Source organism: Lepus europaeus, chromosome 1 (genome assembly GCF_033115175.1).
Source record: "Lepus europaeus isolate LE1 chromosome 1, mLepTim1.pri, whole genome shotgun sequence".
NCBI lineage: Eukaryota > Metazoa > Chordata > Mammalia > Lagomorpha > Leporidae > Lepus > Lepus europaeus.
In genome coordinates this window covers 11689141-11715311 of record NC_084827.1, presented here as the reverse complement: position 1 = coordinate 11715311, position 26171 = coordinate 11689141, and the positions used below count along the sequence as shown (strand labels likewise).

The following is a 26171-nucleotide window of genomic DNA, read 5'->3' as shown; positions in this document are numbered from 1 at the left end:
TGGGGTGACTGGGTATTAGTGAGTGTCTGTGACCACAGATCACACCTAGAACCTGCTCCTGCAATGAAGGGTGGCAGGAGGGAGGACTCACTGGACAGAAAGATAACAGAATCTACTGAAAAATTCCAACAGTATCCTGCTTTCTGACCATGATCAGAACTCAGAAGAATCCACACCAACAATTGTGCTCTATGATTCACCCCCAAGGACTGCATCCACAAGTCTGGCAGCACCTTGTGTTAGCCAGCAAACCCAGTTGGCAATATCACAGCACAGCAAACATTTAAGGGCTCAGGACTCGAAACAACTGAACCCATAACATGTTCACACAAACGAAAACATATGTGTCCCTTCCAGACCAGTCATGATCTCTCACGACTTCCTGCTGTGGCAAATGGGGACATTAGGTAGATACTGGACCCCAGTAAAGAAAACACTGGTGAGTTCACAGGATTTGCAGATCCACATGCAAGGTTACAGGATGACTCAGAAACAAACGCAATGGAAGGTGACACTCCGTCCGGAGTTTGGGACAGATACCAGGAGTAGAGCAAGCAAAACCGTGAAACCACACAGTGACACAGACACGAGACAGACTGAGCTCCAGTGAGAAGAGAACCCTTCACTGGGGAACGTTGGTACAAGCCCCTCCCAGCATTCCCTGCAGCCCGAGGAAAAGCCAGCGAGAGCCTCTTACTGCAGCACGCGGGAGTGACTGAGGTCTTGCATATCTGAGTCTTCATAGTGGGGAGTGATCATCCCCAGCCCACTGTCACTCAGCATGCGCTTCCGGAGCGCGGGATTCCACCAGTCTGACAGCCTGGGACAAAGAAGAGCGCCACACGGTTAGGCGTTTGCAGTCAGCCGCGAGGCTCCCACTCTCTCCGCACGGTGGCTGCACCCCAAGGTAAGAAGTGGCATTTGCCTTTCCTGGAGACGTCACAGATACTTCACAGTTTATCAGTTCAGTTACTTTTCTCAATAGTCGTGAACCAGCTCGATGATTCTGCCCTCTTTACCGATGACAAAGTTGGACTTCAAGATCAAATAACGTTACGTGTGACACCAATAAAATGGAAGGGCGACTCACGCAGAAATGCAGAGCAGGAGGGAGCAAGCCTCTTCCACGGCTTCCCTGATCCCAGTTCACTTATGGGTTTCCAGGGTAGGAGGGTTAGGGGGGTGGAAATCATGAGAACTACGAAAGGGATAGGTCCAGGTTCAAGTGTGTTTTCAGACTGTTTTATTTTTCAGCTACAGCTAGTAGAGGTATAATCCAGACAAAGCGCTCTGAGCCATTATTTGACTTGGAGAGACTGACGGCCAAGGCCAAGACCAGGGCCAGCCTGGCAGAATAAGCTCACTCTATCAGACCCACTGCTGGAGCCGGGGATCTGGTGGGATGAGGATTCCTAAATGCCAGCATCTGCTACTCTGTGGCAGGTTGTGGCATCATACCTGGTTTCTCCACCATCTTTGGGACTCCTAGGGCTTCATTAGGCTACCCCTTGTGCCTGCCGGCCTTTCCCCCATCCCAGGGAAGCTCTGCTATCGCTGGCTCTGGCTTCCTAAACACACCCCAGTTCTGTCCCATGTGGCCGACTCTGACTGCTCCTGACCCCCCGAGGCTCAGCATACACTGTGGATATGAGCTGGCCCTCGTGGAGTGGGAGATACTAAAAAATAGCAATCATTGACCAAAAAAAAAAAAAAAAAAAAAGGAAGAAAAGTGAATCAAGTGCATATGCCTATCTATAGAATGTATATATGCACTTTACATTTGCTATTTGTGTGACTATGTGTTTGCTTTCTAGGGAAATTCTTGTTTCAACTATTCAGTCTCCATGGACCAGTAACCAGTGACTTTGCAAAGGCAGAGATTTTTGTTCATTTTTGTTTTTGTATGGTTGTTTCCCAAGTGCATACACTAATACTGGCAAAAAAAAGAGCTCTAAATAAATATATTTGAATTATTGAAATAACCTCAGAATACTCATGGTATTTTGGGGATACAAGGTGGTAATTATATGCATGGGCTGTGACACACACACACACACACACACACACACCATGGGGTGGAACTTTAGTGTTTCTGTTTTTTTGTGTGTGTGTAATATTATATAAGTAACATAACCTACTAATCCTCAACATTCTTGTTCATGGATTCAGATAATAAGAGGACTGAATTTTCAGAGACATTATGAAATGACGATGATGATTTCAGTAACACTGTATTTAACGACTGTCTAGCAAGTGCCAGGAACTATGTGACATGTTTCACCTATATCAATTCATTTAATCCTCACACAATTCTCTGAGCACCTATTATTATTGTTTGCATTTCACAGATGAAGAAACAAACACAGAGCACTTCAAATGTCTGGATAATAATGAAGTGGTGGTAGGGATAGCAGAAATACATGCAGCCCAACACATCGCTCATATGTGCTCGGTATGTCCGTTGTTGTCGTACAATCTACATGTCTCAGGTAGCCTGGAAATAGTGGAGAAGAGCAGCAGGAGAAGAATCATCACCTCACCAGTGTCAATTAATATGTGGATAATAAAGCCCCTACAGATGTTTACACACAAACACAGATGTATTTTCTAGAGTTGTTAGGAAGTACTGATACAGTACAAAAACAAGGTTCAGATGTGACACAACTCTGATTGGAAAAGTATTTCTATACAGCCACTCACTCGTAAAACAGACTGATAAAAGAACCAGTCATTCCACACTGAAGAAACACAACAAGAAAGCCTATATTTTAAAAGTTTGATGTCAGCAGAATGTCAGTTCCAAAGTCAAGCAGACATAGACATCCTGTGGCCAAGCTCACACGGGGACCACAGAGGAGAAGCACACTCACCCGGAAGCTTGCTCCACCACCAGGTCAGGCATGCCCGGAGGTGTCCCTGCCTGCTGCGACACCACCATATCTGGGTCCAGAATAAAAATCTCATCTTGGGAAATCTCCATCACAAAGTGCAAATGTTCCTGGGAAGAAAAACAACTATGTCAAATGAGTGACAGAATGCTCTAATCCAACATCTGAATAACACAGGAATAATGAAATTCTGTGACATGTCAAATGATGTCAGTGTTATTATCCGAGGCCTGACCAGATGATGGTCCCTCTGGAGCAACACTGTGGCAGGCAGTTGGCAACAGCAATAGATGATTCCTCCTGGTTCAGGATTCTCAACCGCCCAGCATTATGTTAGGTCTTGAAATGATCTTGCCTCTTCTTTCCAAATCAAAGAAGTGACACACTACATGCTATTTGGATCAACATGAGAGTATGAGAGACTAGACTTCTTGTCCCTAGGATCTGGTCAAACTTTGTTAGCATGGGTAACAGTTGCTTTACCATTAGGGTTAATACTGTACTGTACATCTTTTTCCCAGGAAAATGTGGTCAGGGGGAAGACTTGTTAATCTTGGGTAAACATGTTCTTTTTCTCATTACTGAACTCTAGAGATTGATGAACTGCAACTAAGAAGCTCAGATAAACCCTTAAGTTCTCAAACTTGATAACCAGAAATGAGCTTAAAAGTGCACAAAATTGAGCTAGATAAGAGTAAAAGCAGAAGTGTGGGTGGAAATTTGGAAGGCAGGTTCGTGATAATGTCTATAATCGAAGTTATTATTTGTACTCACTGGAATAATCAAGCCATATCACTTTGAGTGACATGTGTACATAAAGAATACACACAGATGTGTGAACGTACAGGAAATGTGAAGACAAATAAGACATTCACAGCTTAGAACACAAATCCATTGCAAAGTTTGGACGTGTTTCAGTTACAAAAGTTCATGAGCTTTCGCTGTTAGTACAGTATGCTGAAGACTGGGAATTCTTCACTTTCACATGCAGGCAGAAGAGAACTTACCTGAGATCTGTCTATTCGATAAAAGCGATCAGCAGAAGTTGCTAGAGGGAAAAAAATGTACATGGCATTCAGAGTGTTCTGAGACCTGGCAGCAAGTGCACAGCCTGCTCGTCCACTCACATTTCAGGCACGCTCGACCCCTGGCCAGTTCCTCAATCTATTAAGAGAAACTCAGTACTCCCAGGCCTCTGCTGCTGCCTTCCCACTGCACTGACCATCTGAGTCTTACCTGCCTTCTAAAGACAGCTCACAGACTCCGTCCACTCCGACGCTTCCCTCAGTTCCAATATCACTACGCAAGACTGAACTACTGTTCCTCTGTCTACAGAAACGAGCTTCACAGATAACTACGAAACTAAGAGACTTGTCTCAGTGCTTTGTTTTCACGTCTTCCAAAATTAGCACAGAACCTTGAACAGAGATGAATCTCAATATGTTTCTATTAAGCAAAGCTATAAAAACATTTTTTTTTTTTGGTTGGTGGACTTTCCGGGGAAGTGACTCCTATTTGGGGAGCCACTTGAAAATATGTGCCAGGATGACATCAACCTACAACCCTACAGCCGTCTCTGAGGGAATCCAAAACAGTGCCCTCTCTGTCCCTTTCCCCAATTATTATCTAAGTCTCCCGTAAAAAGGACTGGGCTACACCTGTGGTTTGAGAAAAACAATTGTTTTTGTTAGAAATTTTAATTACAAGTTATTTTGATTATTCTGAATACTAAAAAGAATCATGTTTCTATTAACTTAAACCCAAGTCCAAATATTATAGATTTTCTACCAATAAAAAGCACAAAAGGGACAAAAATAACTCTCTCAAGCAATCATTTAAAAATCACAAATATTTAATGAGTAGCTTTTCTCCCAAAGAAACTGAACTAAGAAACAAGATGGCTATCGTCTCTTGTCTCTAAAAGGTAAAAACAGAGTAAAATTTGCCTCAGAAGGACTTATTCTACTTTGTTCTTTAGAACCATGACTGCCACCATGGTCCATGGTTATAACCATTGAAGAGTTTTAATGTAACTTTTTATACAGTAAAAATATGTTGGTTAAGGTAATTATCTAATTTTATCTAAGACTGTATATTGAACAGAATAACTTTTTCTTGATTATTAAAATATATATATATATATATATATATATATATATATACACATACATAAATTGCCCTTAGGTGTCTTCAGGCATAACAACAGATAATTGTGTTTGTCATTGCTCTGAACTAACAGAGTTGAAAAAAAGAATCTTCAGAGGCAGTTGATCAGCCATTAGTGAAAACCTGTACTGTGATTTTTGTAAGTTAGAGCCCACAAAGGTCCAACTTCCCATCTTAATAATATTGTTCTACACACTCACACACCCCATTGTACTGTTATCTACTCCATAAACAAAAGAGAGGTCTGCAAGGAATCCCAAGTCTCCATAGCCAAGACAGAGACTGGGTAGTAGGTACACTGGGTAGTAGGTATATAAGGAAGAGTATACAGAGGTGGGGTTGGTGTTATGGTTCAGTGACTAAACCACTGGCAACCCCATCAGAGTATTGATTCAAATCCTGGCTACTCTGCTTCTGATTGAGCTTCCTGTTAATACGCCTGGGAAGGGAGTAGATGATTGCCCAAGTACTCGGACCCCTGCAATTGTATGGGAGACCAAGATGAATTTCCTAGTTCCTGGGTTTGACTTGGCCCACCCTGGATGTTTGGGTCATTTGGGGAGCGAACCAGCAGATGCAAAATTCTCATTTTTATTCTTTTGCTCTCTCTCTCTCCTTTTGTCACTCTGCCTTTTAAATAAATAAATAGCTCTTTTTTTAAAGCCAAGGATATGTAGAGGTGAAACTATATTACAATATGGGTGATTAGATAGAAAAGTAAGAGCAGGCAGCACCTAAGAGAGTTAGAGGTGCTTGAGATGGAAAATGGGCTCATTAAGCAATCATAAAATAACTAACCTCTTATGCATGCAAAATGTATGCTCAGCAGAGCAAGCTTGGATGCAGCTGAAAATTGCCACGTCTTTACAGAAACTGTGACATCATTAAAAATAACATGAAAGTTCCAGAACACACGTGCAACGTAAACATGAGTACCCATCCTCTGCTTATGGAATCCAGCTACTGGTTTGCATAAACAAGGAGGGCACTCAACAGTTTAGGCAAAGGACGATGATTAAAGGGCAATGTCCTTTTCTTTTTTCTTTCTTTTTTTTTCTTTCTTTTTTTTTTTTTTTTGGACAGGCAGAGTGGACAGTGAGAGAGAGAGAGACAGAAAGAAAGGTCTTCCTTTCCCATTGGTTCACCCTCCAATGGCCGCCGTGGCCAGCGCACCACGCTGATCTGAAGCCAGGAGCCAGGTGCTTTTCCTGGGCTCCCATGTGGGTGCAGGGCCCAAGCACTTGGGCCATCCTCCACTGCACTCCCGGGCCACAGCAGAGAGCTGGCCTGGAAGAGGGGCAACCAGGACAGAATCCAGCACCCAGACCAGGACTAGAACCCGAGGTGCCGGCGCCACAGGCAGAGGATTAGCCTAGTGAGCCGCGGTGCTGGCCGGCAATGTCCTCTTGAGCAAGCTGATGCTGAGTGAAGCCAGCGTCAACCAACTTGCTCTGAAGGAGTCCTGAGACAGCAGCACCTTCACGTCGTTTGAGATGCAGGTGCCAGTCGTGAGGGGTCACGGGAAGGCTTTCTGCAGAACTGCTTGGAAAACTGGACCCTATCCAGTCGTCGCAGCCATGCCCTGCCGCTTCCCTGTCCCAACCCCTGCGAGAAAGGCAGACACTTACCGTCTAGGAAGCACCACCGTGGGGAGAGCCTCTGCGCAGAGAGTGCCCTAGGGAAGGAGGCTTCGTGGTCCTGAAAAGAGACATGCACATTCTACTGGCTCCATCGAGCGACCGAGGCTGCCCCACACCTCACATTCTGCCCAACCACCTACTTCTACGGAGTGTCATCTTTTCCTAGACAAAGCCTGCTGAGAAGACCCAGGCACATCTTCTACTAGAAACAGAAACAAGGGCTCTGCGTTGAAATTCATTATTTCACACAGAATTTTTTAAAACAACTCACAAAAGTTTCCAGAAGATTTTTAATTGTTCCATTAAATACGCAAAAATGATGTAACTTGGGGCATTAACTTCCTTTTTGGGAAATTCTTGCTTTCCCTGCGTGACGCCACGGAACTAGTGGTAGCCAGCTGTCATTTATACTTAGGCTCTCCACACAAGGCCTGGGCACAGCATGGAAAAGAACAAATTTCATCGACTGGTCAGGGAGGAATTATAGTATGGGCCATAAAAGCCATCCAACTATAGCTTCAAATCTCCTCGGAACTGGGGTGGTGTCTATTCCACAGGGCCATTCATTGCATGGAACCGAAGAAAACCAATCCCCATGTTGAGGTCATACCCTCAGCCTTCTCCAGTGAATCTGACCACAGAGCAGCAGAGGAGGAGTTGTGCCAGGCTGGCCCATGACAAAATCGCTGTGCCCAAGGCTGACCCAGCCAGCAATGTGCTCATCTCCCTTAGCATTCTCCAGGGTTCTCTCTCCGAGGACGCCATTCTCTCCTCTCATTTTGACCTCAGCGCCATCTGATGCAAGCACCTTTATTCTTTGCTCTCAGCTTACATAAAAATATTTAACTTCTTTCTATAGCTATTCATATTATTTAGTCCCTGGAATACATTCCTTCCCCCATCAGACTTTACTTTTGTAACTATGTTAAAATCCACTTCTCAGCCCTTAAAATCCACTTTCAATGGTTCTCTCTCTCTAAAGAATAAATTCCTCTCGACTGATCCTGTTATACCTTCTGATAATTTTCTTAATCTCTCTCCTCTTTGAAATCCCAAATTCCTGAAGCTTGATTTTTTTTTTAAAAAAATGTATTTATTTGCTTGAAAGTCAGAATTACAGAGAGAAGGACAGACAGGAAGAGAGAGATCTTCCATCTGCTGGTTCACTCCACAGTTGGCTGCAACAGCCAGGGCTAGGCCAGGCCAAAGCCAAGAACCAGGAGCCAGGAGCCAGGAGCTTTCTTCCTGTCTCACATGTGGGTATTATGCTTAACATTTTGAGAATTATATTTTGATGCAGTGATACCTTGTTTTAAAGGAGCTTAAGGTACCTGATGCCTTTTTATACAACACGTAAGGCTACTGACATCCCTTAGTTTGGTGAGAAGTATAATTACACGTGAAGGATTCAGAACTAACGTGAAATATTTAGTGGTAACCATGAGTCCTATCAAATAAAGACCTGAAGCGGAAATAAATTATTAAATAGAAATGCAGGTGTCTTCTATAAAAGAGCTGAAACACCAGAAACATTTCTGAGTTTTGTTGAATACGCTACAGAGAACGCCATGAAAACATATCCTAATTTCCCTAAGATTACCTAAAATTCATCTATCATTTTCAGCACCTAAAGATTGACAGCACCATCATTATGACATCCACATGGGATAAAATTTATATTTAATCTAGTTCAATAAAATGCAGATGAGCCATGGGTCACACATTGCTGAAGAAAGGTTGATATCACTGTGTACCTTTTTATGTGTAGGCGCCTGTGGGCCTGGGGAGATTTATACGTATGTTGGCTTCATTCATTTATTTCTTTTATTAAAGATTTATCTATTTGAAAGGCAGAGTGATGGGAAGGGGGAGAACTTCCATCATCTGGTCACTCCCCAAGTGGCCTCAAGGGCCAGGGCTGGTCTAGGACAAAGCCAAAACACCAGAACTCCATCCAGGTCTCCCACATGGATGGCAGGGACCCACGTATTTCAGCCGGCTCTACTTCTTTCCAAGGCACATTACCAGAGAACCAGATTGGAAGCAGAGCAGCGGGGACTCAAAGCCAAAACAGTGTTCCAAGGCAGGCTGTCGGTGTTGCAGGTGGCAGCCTAGCTCACTGCGCCACAACAGCAGCCCCTATTCACTCATTTTTGTACAATTAGTTACTTTTCATTTTGATCCACAAAGCATTTGGCATAACTCAACATCCTTAGAGAGAATGTCATCATTTTGCTTAGTGAAAACACACTGGTAGTCATACAGCTCTTTAAAATACCTTAATGGGTATTCCATAGGATCAGCAATCCTGAATCTCTGAAATCTTATGCTAAATTCTGAGTGTTTGTGTATAAGTGCATCTTCCTGGAGAGAGGCATTCTGCTTCCTACAAATCATTAAAGTGAGCCGAGATCTAGAGATCTACAAAAAAAGTCAAAAAGCCACTCATTTAAATAATTCCATATTTAAGTCAGAAGAAATTCAACAAAATAAGAAGTTGTTGAACAGTGAAATGCTTTAACAGTATTCAAAACTCCCAAACACAGGAATCACTATCTCAGTGGAATTGGTGACCACTGAGCCACACTGAAGCTCTCTGTACTCTCAAGTTAGGTGGCTGAAGTCAGCTCAATTTGCGCATTAGCTGGCATCCCATGAGAGCGCTGGTTCCTGTCTGGCTGCTCCACTTCCCATCGGCTCCCTGCTAATGTGCCTGGGAAAGCAGGGGAGAATCACCCAGGTATGTGGGCCCCTGTCACCCCTTTGGGAAACTGTGATGGAATTCCTGGCTCCTGGCTTCAGCCTGGCCTAAAGCTTGCTGTTGTGACCATGTGGGGAGTGAACCAGATCTAACTCTGTGTCTCCCTCTCTCTAACTCTCCCTTTCAGATAAATAAATAAATCTTTTTTAAAAAAAATGACTCAAAAACTTTATTTCCATCCATTGCCTTTCCCAACAACTTATTTTTATTGTAACCCACTTATAGTCATTTTGTTTAAACAGGTAAGCAACAAAGGTATTTATATCGAGCATTAAATGATCTTGGTAATTGAAATTAAACGATACTCATATATCATTAATTGAGAGCAGAGGAATCTGGTTTTAAAAGTCTGTTTTCCTGAAAAGAAATGATTATCTTTCCTGGTGAACTGAAGAGTAGATGCAGTTTTAGAGCATGTTACAGCCCTAACTTCTCTGAAATTTTTCCCTGAAATAGGTTATATCCTCTTGCTGCTTTGTGGAAGTTCTTTCCACCTTGTACATAAAAAAGTGAGCACTTAAGAGGATAGCTGTTAACATAAAAAGGGCCTACATTAAATCTCATTTGAATTCCAAAGAAAATGTAATTAATAGCAGTGCCATTTGTAATGCAATTAAACTGCTTGTTTAAAAACTTTGCAGGCAGGGCCAGTGTTGTGGTTAAGCCACCTCCCGCAAAGCTGGCAAATCATAATAGCAGAGCACGGGTTCAAGTTCCAGCTGCTCCACTTTGATCCAGCTCTTGGCTAATGTGCCTAGGATGGCAGCGGATGGTGGCCCAAGTGCTTGGTTCCCTGTCACTCATGTGGGAAACCCGGATAGAGTTCCTGGTTTCAGCCTGGCTCAACCCTAGGCATTGCAGCCATTTGGGGAGTAAACCAGCTGATGGAAGATCTCTCTGTCTCTTCTTTCTCTCTCTGACTCTGTCTTTCAAGTAAATAAAATTAAAATCTTTAAAAATTATATGCACCAAAAGTTGCATAAAAGCAGTGAATTCTCAACATAATTTTGCCTTTGGTTCTAATCCATACACATATATGCAAATGAAAATATCTCACCTACATCGTGACAGTAAAGGTTTGAAATTTTCCTGAAATCAGTGCTAAAGTGATGTTCCGAGTAGCAGACTGATAACATGCACAGCATACCTCTCTCCCCAGTCCATCACAAACTAAAATAAAAAATAAGGAAAACAAGCTGCCGAGCACAAGTGAGTAGCAGGATTTTATTTGAAAGAACTGAAGGAGAAGGGGGCTGAAGCCAGGGTTGGAGGCAGAAAATCTGGTGGTGGTTGAGGTGGTCCCTATTGCTGGATTTCACATGAGCTTGAGAAACTGAGCAAAAGTTACATTGGGTGAGAATGTCTGCTTTGGCAAACTGATGCTCTTGTAGGGTGAGATTATCATCATCACAGAAAGGTTAAGAACTGAGATGCCAAAAAAATTCCTGCCCTGACATGTTGAGAAGAGACAGAGCTGTGACTGGGAAAGAAAAAGAAGGCAAGAGATGGTGCGTCATCCACCATCAATCAAGTGGCGAGGCCAGTGGTAGTGGCTCCATAATTGTCAAGAGCCGCAGCTTTTAAGGACAGGACAATCCTAGCCCACTTGGCTACCAACTGTGAGAATTCAGTCAAGTTTCTTATCTCATGTGTGCCCTGAATCCCTCATTTATAAAACGGCTGCAATAGTTTCTCTTGTAAAGGGTTACTCTAGAGGAGTAGGGAAATGACATGGAAAATGCGGAGCCCATTGGCTAGTACATGTTGACATGCAGATTTGGGTATTCTACACAAGCAGTGCTGAGGCAGCTAAGACAAAGCCTTGTTACTGAAAATAATTCTGACCCTTAGCCCCACGAGGAGTTCATGGGATGCAGGCCACATTCCAGACCAGATCATTTAGATTTTATCTAAAGTTTATCTGCATTTTATCCGTGAACATGTTTGCTCTCAGATTCTGGGTATCAGAGCAAACAGGGAAAGAAGACAAACTTGTATGAGTGGATGCAAGAAAAGAACGGCATGAGACAAAGGCTGAAACCATGCCATTTGTTGGTTGGGTGCAAGTAGGGCTTGTCTTAATTATCAGTCTAATGCCTCTTTTTGCAGTGTTAGAAGCTATAGAATTGTCGTGAACAGGGTGTTGTTTTCAAGGCTGAATGCTGTCACCAACAGCAATATTTTTCAGAACACTTTATTTTACTGCACTCTCCCTTCCCCATTCAACAGTAATTGTGCTAAACTGGCATTTCCTTAGTATCATCAAAATTAACTTTTCTCTTGCTGCTGTTGGCTGTCAGTTGTCACAAAGCTATAAATTGCTCTTACTCCTGTAATATAACTGTGATCAACTTTTTGATGTCTACTAAAAACAATGATGTGCAAAGCACATGATTTGAAGGTCACCAGGAGCAAAGCATGGACCATGTCTTTAAAAGTTGGTGACAGGGGCTGGCACTGTGGTGTGTGGTATAGTGGGCAAAGCTGCTGCCCTTAACACCTACAGTGCCAGCATCCCATACGGGCACAGGTTTGAATCTCGGCTGCTCCACTTCCAACCCAGCTCTCTGCTATGGCCTGGGAAAGCACTGAAAGATAGCCCAAGTCCTTGGGCCCCTGCATCCATGTGGGAGACCTGGAGGAAGCTCCTGGCTCTGTAGCCCCTGGCTACAGACGGGCTCAGCTCTGGCTGTTGGGGAGTGAGCCAGCTGATGGAAGATCTCTCTCTGTCTCTCTGCCTCTGCCTCTCTGTAACTCTGCCTTTCAAATAAATAAAAGTAATAATAAAAAGGAAGAATTTGCTCAATGAGTTCCTAATATAAATTTTTTTTAAAAGGTGCTGTACACTGTTATTTAATGCTATAACTAGTACTCCAACAGTATTTTTTCACTTTGTGTTGCTATGTGAGGGCAAACTGTTGAAATCTTTATATATACTAAACTGATTTTCTGTATATAAAGAGAATTGAAAATGAATCTTGATGTGAGTGGAAGGGGAGAGGGAGCGGGAAAGGGGAGGGTTGCGGGTAGGAGGGAAGTTATGGGAGGGGGGAAGCCATTGTAACCCATAAGCTGTACTTTGGAAATTTATATTCATTAAATAAAAGATAAAAAAAAAAAGGGTGGTGACAGCACTATGAAGCAGTCAGGGTGTTTCCACACTCCTTTCTGGCTCTAGTTTGTGGACTTACTGTATCGTAACTGTTTCACCACATGCCTGTTAATTTGTATTGCTGTGGAGAAATGCAGAAAAGGATACACACCAGAAAGGTTATGTCCTACAGTCTATATTGGATGGGGAGTTAGAAACCGAGCCTCTAACAATCTGAAGACTAAAGTGAGCCGAGATTATAAAAGCTGGCAGGTGGCACAACACACATATCTTACGAAAGCCAAGAGGAATAATCTGAGCACCTTGATATCAAAGAAAAATGTATATTGACTGTATTAAAAGTGGAGCAAGAACAAAGAGAAGCATATCGTCAGAAAGGAACTCACAACTTAAACACACCGTCTATTGGAGTGGCTGTTCAACTTCATGGTTAAGCGAACTTCATCCCACATTGGAGTGCTGGGTTAAATAACTGATCCAGGCTCCTGGGTCCAATTCCACACCAATGAAGTCCTTAGGAGGCAGCAACTATGGCTTAACTGACTTCATTTCTGTCACCCATGTAGGAAACCTGGATACTGTGACCAAATTCTAGAGTCAACCCAGACTAGCCTAGCTGTTTTGGGCATTTGGGAAATGAACTAGGAGCTGGTTCTCCCTCCTCACGCTCACTTTCTCTCTTTCTGCCTCTCAAATAAATAAATAATACATTTTTTTTAGGGTCATCCTCTGGTCGCTACAGAAAGATGAACAGCAGCATAATGCAGTCCATGAATTATACTTGAGCAGAAAAAAATCAAGTGAGAAAAACAAGACAACTCTTTGCCCAGGATGTGAGTATTGGTTCCAATTTCTTGGAAACTTGAGGTGTTATCAGAAGTGTTCTCATCTCTAAAGGATAAGGCCAACAAATGGTCAACAGTATGCTTTGATTTGTGAATTTTGCACATTAAATGTACAGTGACTTATTTTCTGATAGAGCCAAAAATATATGCTTGAAAATATATACCTTTCAAAAAACATCTGATTGTGGATACTTGAAAAATGTGGGCTGTGTGAATGCAGCTACATTGCAGAAGATATTCACATAATTACCCGAGCTGGGCCTCCGACCATCATATCTATAGCTTCCAATGGTATTTTAAGCTTCCAGTCTTCTCAGGCCTCTCAAATTGCATAATCAAATCCATGATTCATCAAAGAGATAAGACACTTGACTTGAGCATTTTTTGATCTGTTATTATTCTCCATATAAATAGTGTGATTTGGATAAATGCAACTGACATTGCTCTATAATGGAGCCCACATGACACAACCTTAGACATTTATGCCCCTTTTTATTTCAAATGTAATAATCTTCTAAAATTGCATGCTTTTTAAATGAATATTAACAAAAACTGCTCATTTCAAAAGTCCCTGATATGTGAATTTTCTCTTTTGATGTATGTTAATGGATAATGTTTCTCTTGCTAAAAATATGGCCATGTGCGCAAAAGCAAAGCTGATATTTCATATAGATACATATTTCTGAAAGCCAAATGCCATGAACTATATATAATTGGTAAGTAAACCATCTGAACCACTGTTTCACATGCACATGGCAAACTTACTTTTAATTTACATCTAATTGTTCATAGCTTATACACACATAATTTAATGGAGGCACAGCAGTCCCATTACACACTCCAGTAAGTTATCCAATTAAGCAATTCACCTAGCATGTAACCATACCTTCAATGTGAATGAAATTATTTTCTTTCAAAGAAGTAAAATAAAAGTTCTTTTGATAGTGAATTGCTTTTCATAATGTCCAGTCAATAATCACCCTACCTTTAAATATCTCTTACTCTGCTCTCTGTCTCACTATCTCTCGCACCTAACCCATCTATCCATTTATTTTTTTTTTCTCTAACAAGTTGCTTGTAAATATGTGCTTATGTGTCTTTGGCCAAGTATATCAGCAATTAATAGACTTGCTCATGCTATTTGTATATTTATAAACCCTTTATTCCCAATTCTACATTATCTCTCACAATTCCTACAGTTGGAGAATACAGAAATGGGATGTTACTGTCAGGTTTGGAAGATGGATAATGATGGTATGGTCGGAGATGGAAGTGGGAGATATTGTAACATTTTTTAGAGTCCCTTTTGCTGAAGGAGTCTTCGATTAATCACTACCACAACTGCTCTGAGTGTGTGTCTACATCAGCAGTGTTACCTTCGGTTGTAACCTAGGAAGTCTGATTTCAGTTCCTCGGTTGACCTCTTCTGACACCTTCAATCTTATTCAACGGGAAAACCTTCTCCAGAGTTCCTCACTGGACTCTGCCCTTCTCTAGGATCAGAGAAATTAACTCCTAGGATGAATCCCTCCAACTTGTTTCATTCTATCCACTGATGGACTCTCCCACAATCCAAAAAAAGCAAATGGAAAAGGAAGAAATTTCAGAAAAAACAGAGATGGATAAGGAGCCAGCAAGTCAAGGGAGGGAATAATTCAAACATTTTGGGAAAAAGCTGTTTGTCAGGATCTAGAAAGAGCTTTAAAGGAACACAACACAGACCACTTCTCCAGGGGACCAGGTATAGAGGAAAAGAGAGAACAGAAGATGAACACATGGATGTAACTCAGATCTGACCAAGAGTTTTTTTTTTTTTTTTTTTTTTTTTTTTTTTTTTAATGGAAGTAAAAGACCTTGGCAACTCATGACAAGAGCCTCAGGTGATTACTGACGCCATAAACAGGAGTGTAAATTGTTAAATCAACAACAGGAGTCACTGTGCACTTACTCCCCATGCAGGAGCTCTGTCCTTAATGTGTTGTACTATGTGAATTAACAGTATAACTAGTACTCAAACAGTACTTTATACTTTGTGTTTCTGTGTGGGTGCAAACTGTTGAAATCTTTACTTAGTATATACTAAATTGATCTTCTGTATAGAAAGATAATGGAAAATGAATCTTGATGTGAATGGGATGGGAATAAGAGATGGGAGGGTTGCGGATGGGAGGGAGATTATAGGGGGGAAAAGCCACTGTAATCCAAAAGCTGCACTTTGGAAAATTATATTTATTAAATAACAGTTTAAAAAAAGGAAAAAAAAAAAAAAGAAGTGGGGATGGCGCTGTGAAAAAAAAAAGGACAATCTGCACTACTCTAAAATGTGAAAGGATTTTCAAGAATGTTACATCCATTTGTAAATATTCCAGCCATTCTAGTGTTATTCTTAAGTAAATTAATTCTTAGAAAAAGAAATCAACCTGGATGAATTCATTTTTGCACATACTGCTGAATCTTATGACATTTATGGAAGATTCCAGTTATACTTCATTATAATCAATGTCCCCACAAAGTTTCACTCTGGAGAAATGAGGACACCCAGTGAGAGTGTGTGTGTGTGTATTACACCTGATTTCTCCTGGCTCGCTCTCTATTCTATCCTACCATTTCCGATTATGCCCCACTTTTTCTCTTCCTGCTCCTCTTTCTTTCTCCTCCACCTTTCTTCATCTAGGACTCACACCTCTGTGTGGAACAATCAGAGTGACTCAGGAATCTGAAACTGTATACTATTGACATTTAAAACTGGATAATTCTTTCTTATCTCTGTGCTTTGTAAGATGTTTAGCAGCAGCCTTGACCTGTAGTCAATAGATCACAAACAATGTCTCTTGACATTGCCAGATGTCCTATATGCAGGCCAAAATTCTTCTCTAGTTGAGAAGCAATGGATGCTTCTAGTGTCTCTATTCCTTAGTAACTTGGCAACTTGGGGTTAAGAAGGGGTGTAATGTTTTCCAGGCAGGGAGCTAAGTAGGACTTATCTCATGGCAGGTGGCTTCAGGAAGCATCTTCGTTAAATAGATGAGTGTCATTTCCCCTGTGAACTTCAGTTTATGCACCGATCTCAAGAACAACCTGAATCTGTAAGCATGATGCATTTTCTTGCCTACCATTTCAGTTACAGGTTACACAAATGCCGTTAGCATGGAGGGGTCTTTGTATTTTGCTTCAGAGATGATGTAGGCAGAAATTCTTAGCAGGCTATAAATATCTAACATGTCCTTGTATACTACATAATGCCTTGTTAGGTTAATATGAGGTGTCATTTTTGAGCCTTAGTGCTTTGTTGGCAATTCAGTATGAATCTGAAAAGCAAGAATCCAAAGCAAGGAAATTCTTAAGAGGTGAGAAACTGCCATATGGCTCACTAATAAGGTGTCTTGGGCACATCTGCACCTTTCTAAATGCTATTTTTCTCTTGATTTTTCCCCGTAGTCTTAGAAAAGATTGAGCTAAAATCCCAGCTGCAAATTAGTGAGCCGATAGGAACTTCTCAAGTTTTTATTCTCAAGTGTTTATTCATTCGCTTGGCAGTTAATTCTCCAAACATGTAATGCCATCTCATGCATGAGAAAATTCATTAAATAGCATATAAGGCATTTTATCAGTTATGTTTTTGAAAGCACTGTCTTCTACATCACTCCCAACTCCCCACTACGACACACTAGAGATTCTGATACCAGTTTCTGCATTAAGAAACAAAAGATTTAATATTAAACTCCCTGTCAGTTGGTTGTCACTTTCTACTTACAAATTCATAGCACCTGTATCCCATGTATTTTATTTGTACCCTCAGAAAATATATAGAAATCAATCTACATCATCCGAGCCCCTCTACAGCATTTGGCATGATCCATTTATTTCCCCTTTTTAAAGCACAGTTCACCTCTAGCTTTCTTTTTAAAAAATTTTTTTTCAGAGGGGCCAGCACTATGACATAAAAGGTTAAGCCTCTGTCTGTAATGTCAGCATCCCATATGGGTGCCAGTTCAAGTCCTGGCTGCTCCACTTCTGATCCAGCTCCCTGCTAATATGACTGGGAAAGCAGCAGAAGATGGCCCAAGTATTTGGGCCCCTGCACCCTCGCGGGAGAACAGAAAGAAACTCCTGGCTCCTGGCTTCAGGCTGGCCCAACCCCAGCCATCGCAGACATTTGGGGAGTGAACCAGCAGATGGAAGATTCTCTCTCTCTCTCTCTCTCTCTCTCTCTCTCTCTCTCTCTCTCTTTCTCCCCCATCCCTTTTTCTCTCTGCCTCTGGCTCTCCTTCTCTATAGCTCTTTCAAATAAATAGTAATTATTTAAATAAATAAATAAAGTATTTTAGTTCAGAATAGTCTTATATTTACGAAACAAAAACTGTGGGGGTAGTAATACAAAGAGTTCCCATACACTTCTCACCTGATTTCCTAATTAACATCGCATGTTAATATACTGTATATATTGTCACTCTAGGCTTTCATGATACCACTTTTCCTTGATCCAGCTTTCCTGCTGTGACTCTCAGTTTCTATGGCTCTTGACGACTGATGATTCTGTTGAACCTCTGTCCTCATTGACAGAGGTTATACTTAAAGGTATGGTACTGGGATCTCCTCTTTATCTAAACTCCCCGTAGGTGATCTCATATAGTCTTGCAGTTTTAAGCATGTCCATTTCCTGTTGACTTCAATATTTCTATCTCCTGCTCTGAGTTTTTCAATACATTCTCAATATTCACACATTCGTCTTCCATTCACCAAACCTCTTGGCTGCAATAGGCATATCAAAGCCAGTGTGGCTGAAGACAACTCTTTCTTCAGCATCCCTCCACATATGCCTCTGAGATCTTAGCCAAATGTCAAAGCTGTTCCCCTTTAGCTTCATGCTGCAACCAGTTCTTTGCACAGGAAACTCCTCACCACTCCTTCCCTGTGCTCTGGCCATGTTAATTCTAGAAATTTCTCTCGAGGTTAAGCCTCTGTTTAATGAGAAGCTCCCAGGTTTCTTAGGTCTTTCTTAGTTCCAGCCATCCCTTAATAATCAAAGGTCCCTGCTTTCACTAGCTCTGTCCCTTGTGTAGGGGTACGCAACATTGCTGACACTTATCCCTGATCACTGTATTGGTTATCCTGTATGCTCAGTACACAAAGCCTTTTGGTGTGTCATTTATAATGAATGAGTCTTGACAGCAAGGTTTGACTTGACTGCAAGCAAGCAAAAAAAAAAAAAAAATACAGCAAGATTTTGATACAGTACAAAAAATATAATTAATCTTTCTGTATGTTATTGTCAAACAATAAATGAAACAAATATCCTTATCATATTCTAGAGTCTGACCACCTTGTGATCTCAGTGGATGTGTATGGACATGCCAGCAAGGAAAGATGGTACAAAATATCCACAATCAAACTCTCATTTCAAAATGACTACATAAGCCAAGATCATAAATAAATACATTTTCATTAAAATTAGTGAGGATAAGTGTTTAAGATATTTGGATAAAACTGAAAATATTCAAACTATCCAAGAATAAAAAGTATAAGCTTCTAAAAAAAGATATTCATAATATTTTAATACCACTGTCAGCAATCATTTCTAAGTTTTGAAAGCATTATACTTTTCAAAGATTTATTTATTTATTTACTTGAAAGAGAGACAGCGAATCTACCACCCGCTGGTTTAATCCCCAGGTAGATGCAATGACCAAGCCTGGGCTAGGCTGAAGCCAGGAGCTCAGAATTCCGTCCTGGTTTCCTATATGGGTGACAGGAACCCAAGTGCTTGGGCCATCTTCTGCTGACTTTCCAGGCACATTAGCAGGGAGCTGGATCAGAAATGGAGCAAATGGGAATAGAACCAATACTGGGACATGTGATGCTAGCATTGCAGGCACAAGCCTAACTCACTGTGCCACAACACCAGCCCAAAACATCATATTTTTAGCAGTAGAATTATATCTAGATAGTGTTTTTAGGTAGATATGCAAACAGCCAATGTGAGAACTGTTATGTTTTACCTAATATTAAGGTAAAGGGGTGGGCATGTGCACACAGGGTACCATCCCATATTGGAGTCCCTGGGCTCAAATCCTAGCTCCACTCCTGGTTTCAGCTTCCTGTTCATGCAAATCCTGGGAGCAGCATGTGATCGCTCAAGTGGTTGAGTCCCTGACACTCACATGTGAGACCCAGATGGAGTTCTTGGCTTCTGGCTTCAGCCTGAGCAGACCTAGCTGTTGCAGCCATTCGGGGAGTGAACTAGCAGATGGAAAATAGCTTGCTCTCCTCTCTCTCTCTCTCTCTCGTTCTCATTTCAAATAAATACAAGAAAACCTTAAAAAATAAATAAGTACAAGTTCATTCCTGCCATTGAAACTAAAAGTTAATAAGCTGTTTTGGCTGAGGGTAGAGAGTATACGTTTGTAGAGGGAGAAAGCTGTCATGAATGCTACAAGGCATATGCTCTTCTTTAGAGTGTTGTTTTTTCAGTTTTTAAAAAAGAAATTAGGAGTTTCAGATACAGTGAAGCACACAAAACCCCAAGTGAGGAACTAAAACAGTATTCAAAAATTTATAATTTAAATATATTTAAGTCTTTCCCTGCAAGGAGGCAGAGAAGGGAGGGAGTTGTTGGCATGCTCATCTCCCACACACCCTCCCCAGTAGGGAAGGGCACAGGGGTCTCTCAGAGGCCTACTCAGGGAGCTTTACATGAGCCCACTGAAATTTAGAGCGATACTGTGCACTGGTATCTAAATCATGCTGGAGCAAACACAATGGGTCTGTGCAGCATGGGAGGGATGCGGGAGGTCCAAAGTCTGCTGGGGCAAAAGACAGCTGGGTGCTCTTCTGTGGACTTGACATAGGTCATGGAAAACAGAGGGCAGACTGGGTGTAGATCTGGAGACAAATGACCAGGATGGACCAGGCAGATTACATTTTAGAAATTTTGCTTGACGGTTATGTGAAGCATGCTTGCTAGTGGAGGTTATCTGGGACCATGAAAATATCTAGTCCAGAGGTAAAACCAACAGAAGGAGAGAAACAAAGCAGAAAGACCAGCAGAAACATGACGCATGAACCTGGACCAAATGGTACATGAAATCTGCCCTGATCTGGCCTCTCTGCTTATATGAACCGGTAGGCCCTTTCCCCACTAAGCTGGTTTGATTTTAATTTTATGATATTCATCATTGAAAGCACATTTTATAACCTTTTCCAAATGATGTAGGGGGAAAAGCCAAAAAGAATTTTTTTCTAGTATGACCCAAACTTAGCACAATACAAAAGAATCAGAATAACAATCTCTCCAGGTTCTTCCTAGCACGAACTCTATCCCTAGAGAAAAAGTGGACCACAATGCCAAATAAGATAGAAATTGAAAAGTGGATTTCTCTTGGCCAAAAGGTAAGGAACAAGGAGAGTCAATTATGAGTTACCTGGTAATGAACTCTCTGGGAGCCAGAAGAAACTGACTGCAGATCCTAATGAGAAGAAAAATACACTTACAATTAGTTTGGAACAAGCTGCCCTGTGATGCTATCAACTGAACACTCAATTTAATGTCACTATGCTCATCTGGAAAACATCTATCTCGCCCAAATTCATCAGAGTTAAAGAAAGAAAAGCCAGAAATAATCAGAAACACTGAGCTGGACAGAGGAAAAAAGGTCTCTCTGAAGCTATTGAAAATTATAAATCTTAACTAGCATTTAGAGATAAGTGATGTATTATGATTTCAAAGATAGAAAAGATCAAAAGAAAAAATAAGTAATTTTATTGTAATACATGGGATCATATTTAATTTGCAGCTGAACTTGTACTGTATTAGAAAGGCTTTGGAAGTTCCTTTCTACGCTTAGAATTTCTTTATGTTAAACCAAATGCACAGTGCCAAGGTAAATGTGTTTATCCTGACACATTTCTGCACCAAGAAAATTACTATCTGCTTCTGCATTATCAGGAATTGCAAATTACCAGGGTTAAAATTAATGAGGCTTTTCTGAAAGAGGGACTCTCTTTGTAAAGTTGTACTACTAAGTTGTCACCACTCTCAGGCCCCCCAGGCTTCCTTGCTAATGAGTGTCATTATTCTATTGACAGATGTCAGCAATCCTGGCTCCCCTTGTCAGTACACCTGCTTCCCACAGGGCTTCATCACCTTGCTCTCTGTGCCAAGTTAGTTTTAAAACTTTCCCTTTCCATTTGGTGAGTTCATGCTTTCCTTTTTTTGTTTGTTTTTTTAGAATTCCCCTTTAGTCAAACACCGGTGTGATTTGCACAACAATAAATTGGCTTTCAGCAGTCACATACTTTGCTATGGTGAGGCCTTATTAAAGTCAACTGAATGTTAAGTTTAAAACAAAGTTTGGAGGGCTGGCATTGTGGCCTACTGGGTAAAGCCACCGTCTGCAGAGTTGGCATCCCTTTGGGTGCCAGTTCGAGTCCCGACTGCTCCACTTCTGACCAAGCTTTCTGCTATGCCTGAGAAAGCAGTGGAAGATGGCCAAGTCCTTTGGGCCCCTGCACTCCCATGGGAGACACAGAAGACGCTCCTTGCTCCTAGCTTTGGATCGGCTAGGAGCTCCAGCCGTTGCGACCAACTGGGGAGTGAACCAGCAGTTGAAGATCTCTCTCTCTCTGCCTCTCCTTCTCTCTCTGTGTGACTCTGACTTTAAAATAAAAACAAAGTTTGGTTCCAATTATGATTACTTTGTTATTGTCAGTTTGTTGATTAGGGTTCACTTAAAACGAGATACTGTAAATTCTGAGAATATACATGAGCACCTGCGTCACATCACAAAAAGTCTGCACATTTCAATGTATTCAAGCAACTATCCATGATCTACATAGCTAAATGAAACCTTATTAGTATTCTAAATTAGACATCTGCCTCTAAATATTTTAATATGCAACTCTGTCTCTATTCTTAATAATGATAAAGAAAAAAGATAATAATTTTTCATACCACTCTATTCTTCCTACCTGAATCTATTTCTGCAAAGAATCATGGAATCTAATGTTCATAGCTAAGTGGACACAATTCTAAGGAATTTTAAAAACACTAACATCCACACCATATATGAGAAGCACAACTGAAATTTGCATATTGCATCAAAAACCAAGGATAGGAGCAGGCATTGTCGCACAGTGTGTTTCACTTTGCTTAGGATGCCCACATCCCATATCAAAGTTCTGGCTTGAGTCCCAGCTGTTTCACTTCTGATCCAGCTCCCTGCTAATGCACCTTGGAGGCAGTGGATGATGGCTTAAGTGCTTGAGCCCCTGACACACATATGGGAGATACAGATGGAGTTCTGGGCTCCTGGCTTCAGCTTGGCTGAGCCCTGGCTATTTCAACTAATTTAGAGACTGAATCAGTGAATGGAAAATTTCTCCCTCCCTCCCTCTCTCTCTCTCTCTGCATTTCTAGTAGGTGAAAACAAATAAGTAAACATAAAGAAAAAATACTAATGATCAAGAAACTTCTATGTGTGATATTTGTGGAATGAAGACTGTTCATAGTCTCCCCCAAAACTTCAAAAAGCAACAACTGTAACCATGATAGTGGGTCTCCTGGCTTTCCTAGGGACATTCGCATTCATGGGAATCCTTTAAATGAAATACTCTCTTTCTGTTTCTCTGTGACAAGATCAGATTGATTAAAAAAAAAAAAAAAGATTATTCCTTTTGTGTTCTGACAACTTCTCATATAATACAGATAACTTTTCTTTCCTGTAGAAGTTTCATTTTTAACAAAATCTAGCTCTCTTTTGAGAGAAGTCTGTGGTAGATACAAAGCATTAAATAACCCCAAATCTCTGTTTTCTTTCATTATTTATCAACACCCTCTGAAATTCTGTATAGCTCAAAACATACAGGTTTGTAGGCTGGAAAGAAGACAAGACATTCCAAGCTATAGTTATGGAACACAGTGAAGAACAGCCGCCTGTCGTTAACCCAACCAACACTTTGCCATCCCGACCACCTGAGGAAGGAAACCACAGTCGTGGTTGAGGAGGGAGACCTGCAGAGCAGGCTTAAAGGATACAGTGGTGTTTCTATTTCATCCCCCAGTGCCTCATTTCAGAAACAACTACATACAGCCGGTAATCCTCCATAAAAATGGAAAGCTGAGTAGAAAAACAACGGGCTCAATAAACTCACCTCCTGTAGGCGGTCTATGTACATACGGCAAGTCTCCAAATCACAGTCTCCACGCACAACAAGAATACCCAGGGGTATGGCTAAGGGTGAAGGAAAAAGAAAAACCTAAAATAACATATTTGATTTTTCCAGATTGGCATTAACCTGTGTCTCATGGTTTAAAAAAATTCTCCTAAATAATGGATCTTTTAGATATTTCCACAGAAGAAATGAACACCCTTCGTACGCTTCCCTTGCATGATCCATGTTGTGCTTTTATCTTGGGGGCCCTGGTAAGAAGGGTAAGTCCCAGTTACAGGGGACTGGTAGAACCAGAACACTGATCGGCACCAGCTGATAATTTATGTCTGCATTTGCAAGAGACAACCCAAGGGCACACTCCCGAAGAGGAATTAGGAGTACATAATTCTGAACGCTTACTCCTCCCCCTCCTGAATGCATGTGGCTTTATCCTTTTGTCACTTTGCAACAGTTTATGCGACTCCAGAACTCAAGGCACTGTTGCTACCTGATGACCAACACCAGAATGAAAGGCATGGAATCTTAAAATAAATTTAAAAGATATGGAAAGAAAACCTTCTAGAAAATACAGAGCTCAAAAAATTCAACTAATTTTAAAGATGGTCAGTCTATGAGTGGTAACAGCAGGACCACAGGAAACAATAGGAGAAACTAAATTATGCACCTGATAAAACACCCTACTAATCGGTGGCAAATGGCACATGGTGGCTCAAGTGGGTGGAACCTCCTACTTAGATATATCCAAAAATTCCTGAAATGCTAAAAAATATTCTCCTTCCCCAAACTTAAAGAAGCACAAATACATATTTCTTATTTTAAAAGTACAGCTACACTATCAAATCTATGGTTTAACATTTTTTTTTCAAAATCTTGAATTAACCAGTTAGAAACCACTAGACAGATGATACAACAATGGTGTTACCAAAAATCATTTTAAAATCTTTCACACAGGGGTTGGGGTTGTGCCACATTAGATTAAGCTGCCACCTGAGATGCTGGCATCCCTTACAAGTTATCGGTGGAGTTCCAGCTGTTCCGATACTGTGACAGTTCCCTGCTAATGTGCCTGGGAAAGCAGCAGGAGATGGCCTAAGTTCTTGGGCCCCTGTCATCCACATGGGAGATCTAGATGGAGTTACAGGTTCCTGGCACAGCTCCAACCAGCATGGTCCTTGGGGCATGAACTAGCAAATGGATGATTTCTCTCTCTCTCTCTCTCTCTCTCTCTCTCTCTCTCTCCCCCTCCCTCCCTCCCTCCCTCCCTCCCTCCCTGTTTTTCAAATAAATAAATCTTACAAAAAAACTTTCTTAATTTTAAAGAATCATCATCAATAAATGGGTCTGAAAAATCCAAGTGTGACAGCTTTAAAGTGTAATATACTTAAATGCCATGGAGTGTAGTAATGAAGGCAATATATATCCATATAAACAAAGAACTAACAAATATCACAAAGGCTGTATTAAATGTGTTCACTTCACCATTTGAAAACTCCAGGGAAGAGGAACTACATCCTATGGGAGGGTGGGGAGGGCACGATTTTAGGCTCTCTGAAGAACACAGAGCCCCATTCGATCTTCTAGCCAGAGGAGTAGGGGTGATCTTCTAGCCAGAGGAGTAGGGGTGATCTTCTAGCCAGAGGAGTAGGGATGGTCTAGAGAAAAAGAAATAGACTTTCTTCTCAGCATTATCACTAAGATTAGTTTCTACCACAGAGAGCTCAGGGATCCCACTTGCCCTTTTCTTTAGGATTCTAAAGTCCTGCATGCATCCACATTTAAAGCACCACCATGGAAGCCTATGAGTGAGTGTACATGTCCTCAGGTCGGCCATAAGAAGGCTTGTTCACACTCACTTACCAAATGCCTGGTACAGAAATGGGAGACACTCAAGAAACGCTTGCAAAAAGATGGAGGAAGATGGGCTTAGGCCCTGTCCAAATGGAAAAGAGAAGGAAGGGGTATCTTTAAGATACAAGGCAGTTCTTCCAGGGTAGACAAGCAAGCAAGCGTTTGGAGCAGAAGTAGAGTGTGCACTGGGTCAGGACTTCTGTTGGCTTACTCTTCAACAAGGTAAGCAGAAGGTGAGGACCCCTGCCAGGCCCACATGTGCATAAGAAGATTTCCCTTTCTTTTTAAAGATAAATAGAAGCATCAAAAAACTGTTCTCAGCATGGCAGCCATGGATCTTTGAGGGGAATCCAAGATGAATTCAGTAAGGACATCCCCTACAAGCACTGATCAAGGTAATCATCTCAGCAGGGCTACTAAATGCATCCAAATAAAGCGACCCACCAAAATAAGGGCAGGCCAAGTTCTAATATTTGAGGAATGATAGGGAAAGCTAGAACTTCAGCCTACATAAGTCAAAGTTTTCAGAAATGGAATGTATAATTAACATGACAATCCACATTGGAGTCTTGCTTAATGATATCTTCTCTTCAAATGTGAAAATGTAGAGAAATGAATTGGAAACAATATTTACTTGTTTACTTAAATCAGAATTTATGTTTTATAGAATTGCAGAATATCTCTGATAGCCTTTTTATTTTCAACGTTTAGATTCAGTCTGCTCCAAAAATAAATTCAATG

The 26171-nt window shown here is 41.2% G+C and overlaps 1 protein-coding gene across 2 annotated transcripts in view; it reads right to left on the bottom strand.

Moving 5' to 3' along the window:
- Positions 1–26171, bottom strand: part of DGKI (diacylglycerol kinase iota) — a 499667-nt gene that overhangs the window by 66684 nt on the left and 406812 nt on the right. For both annotated transcript variants that reach the window (XM_062198081.1, XM_062198090.1), the window contains 6 exons: positions 23562–23641; positions 20834–20878; positions 6683–6752; positions 3896–3936; positions 2871–2998; positions 698–820 (listed from right to left, as the gene is read on the bottom strand). In XM_062198081.1, coding sequence (XP_062054065.1) covers positions 698–820; positions 2871–2998; positions 3896–3936; positions 6683–6752; positions 20834–20878; positions 23562–23641 — 487 coding nt within the window. The remainder of the gene's footprint in view (positions 1–697; positions 821–2870; positions 2999–3895; positions 3937–6682; positions 6753–20833; positions 20879–23561; positions 23642–26171) is intronic.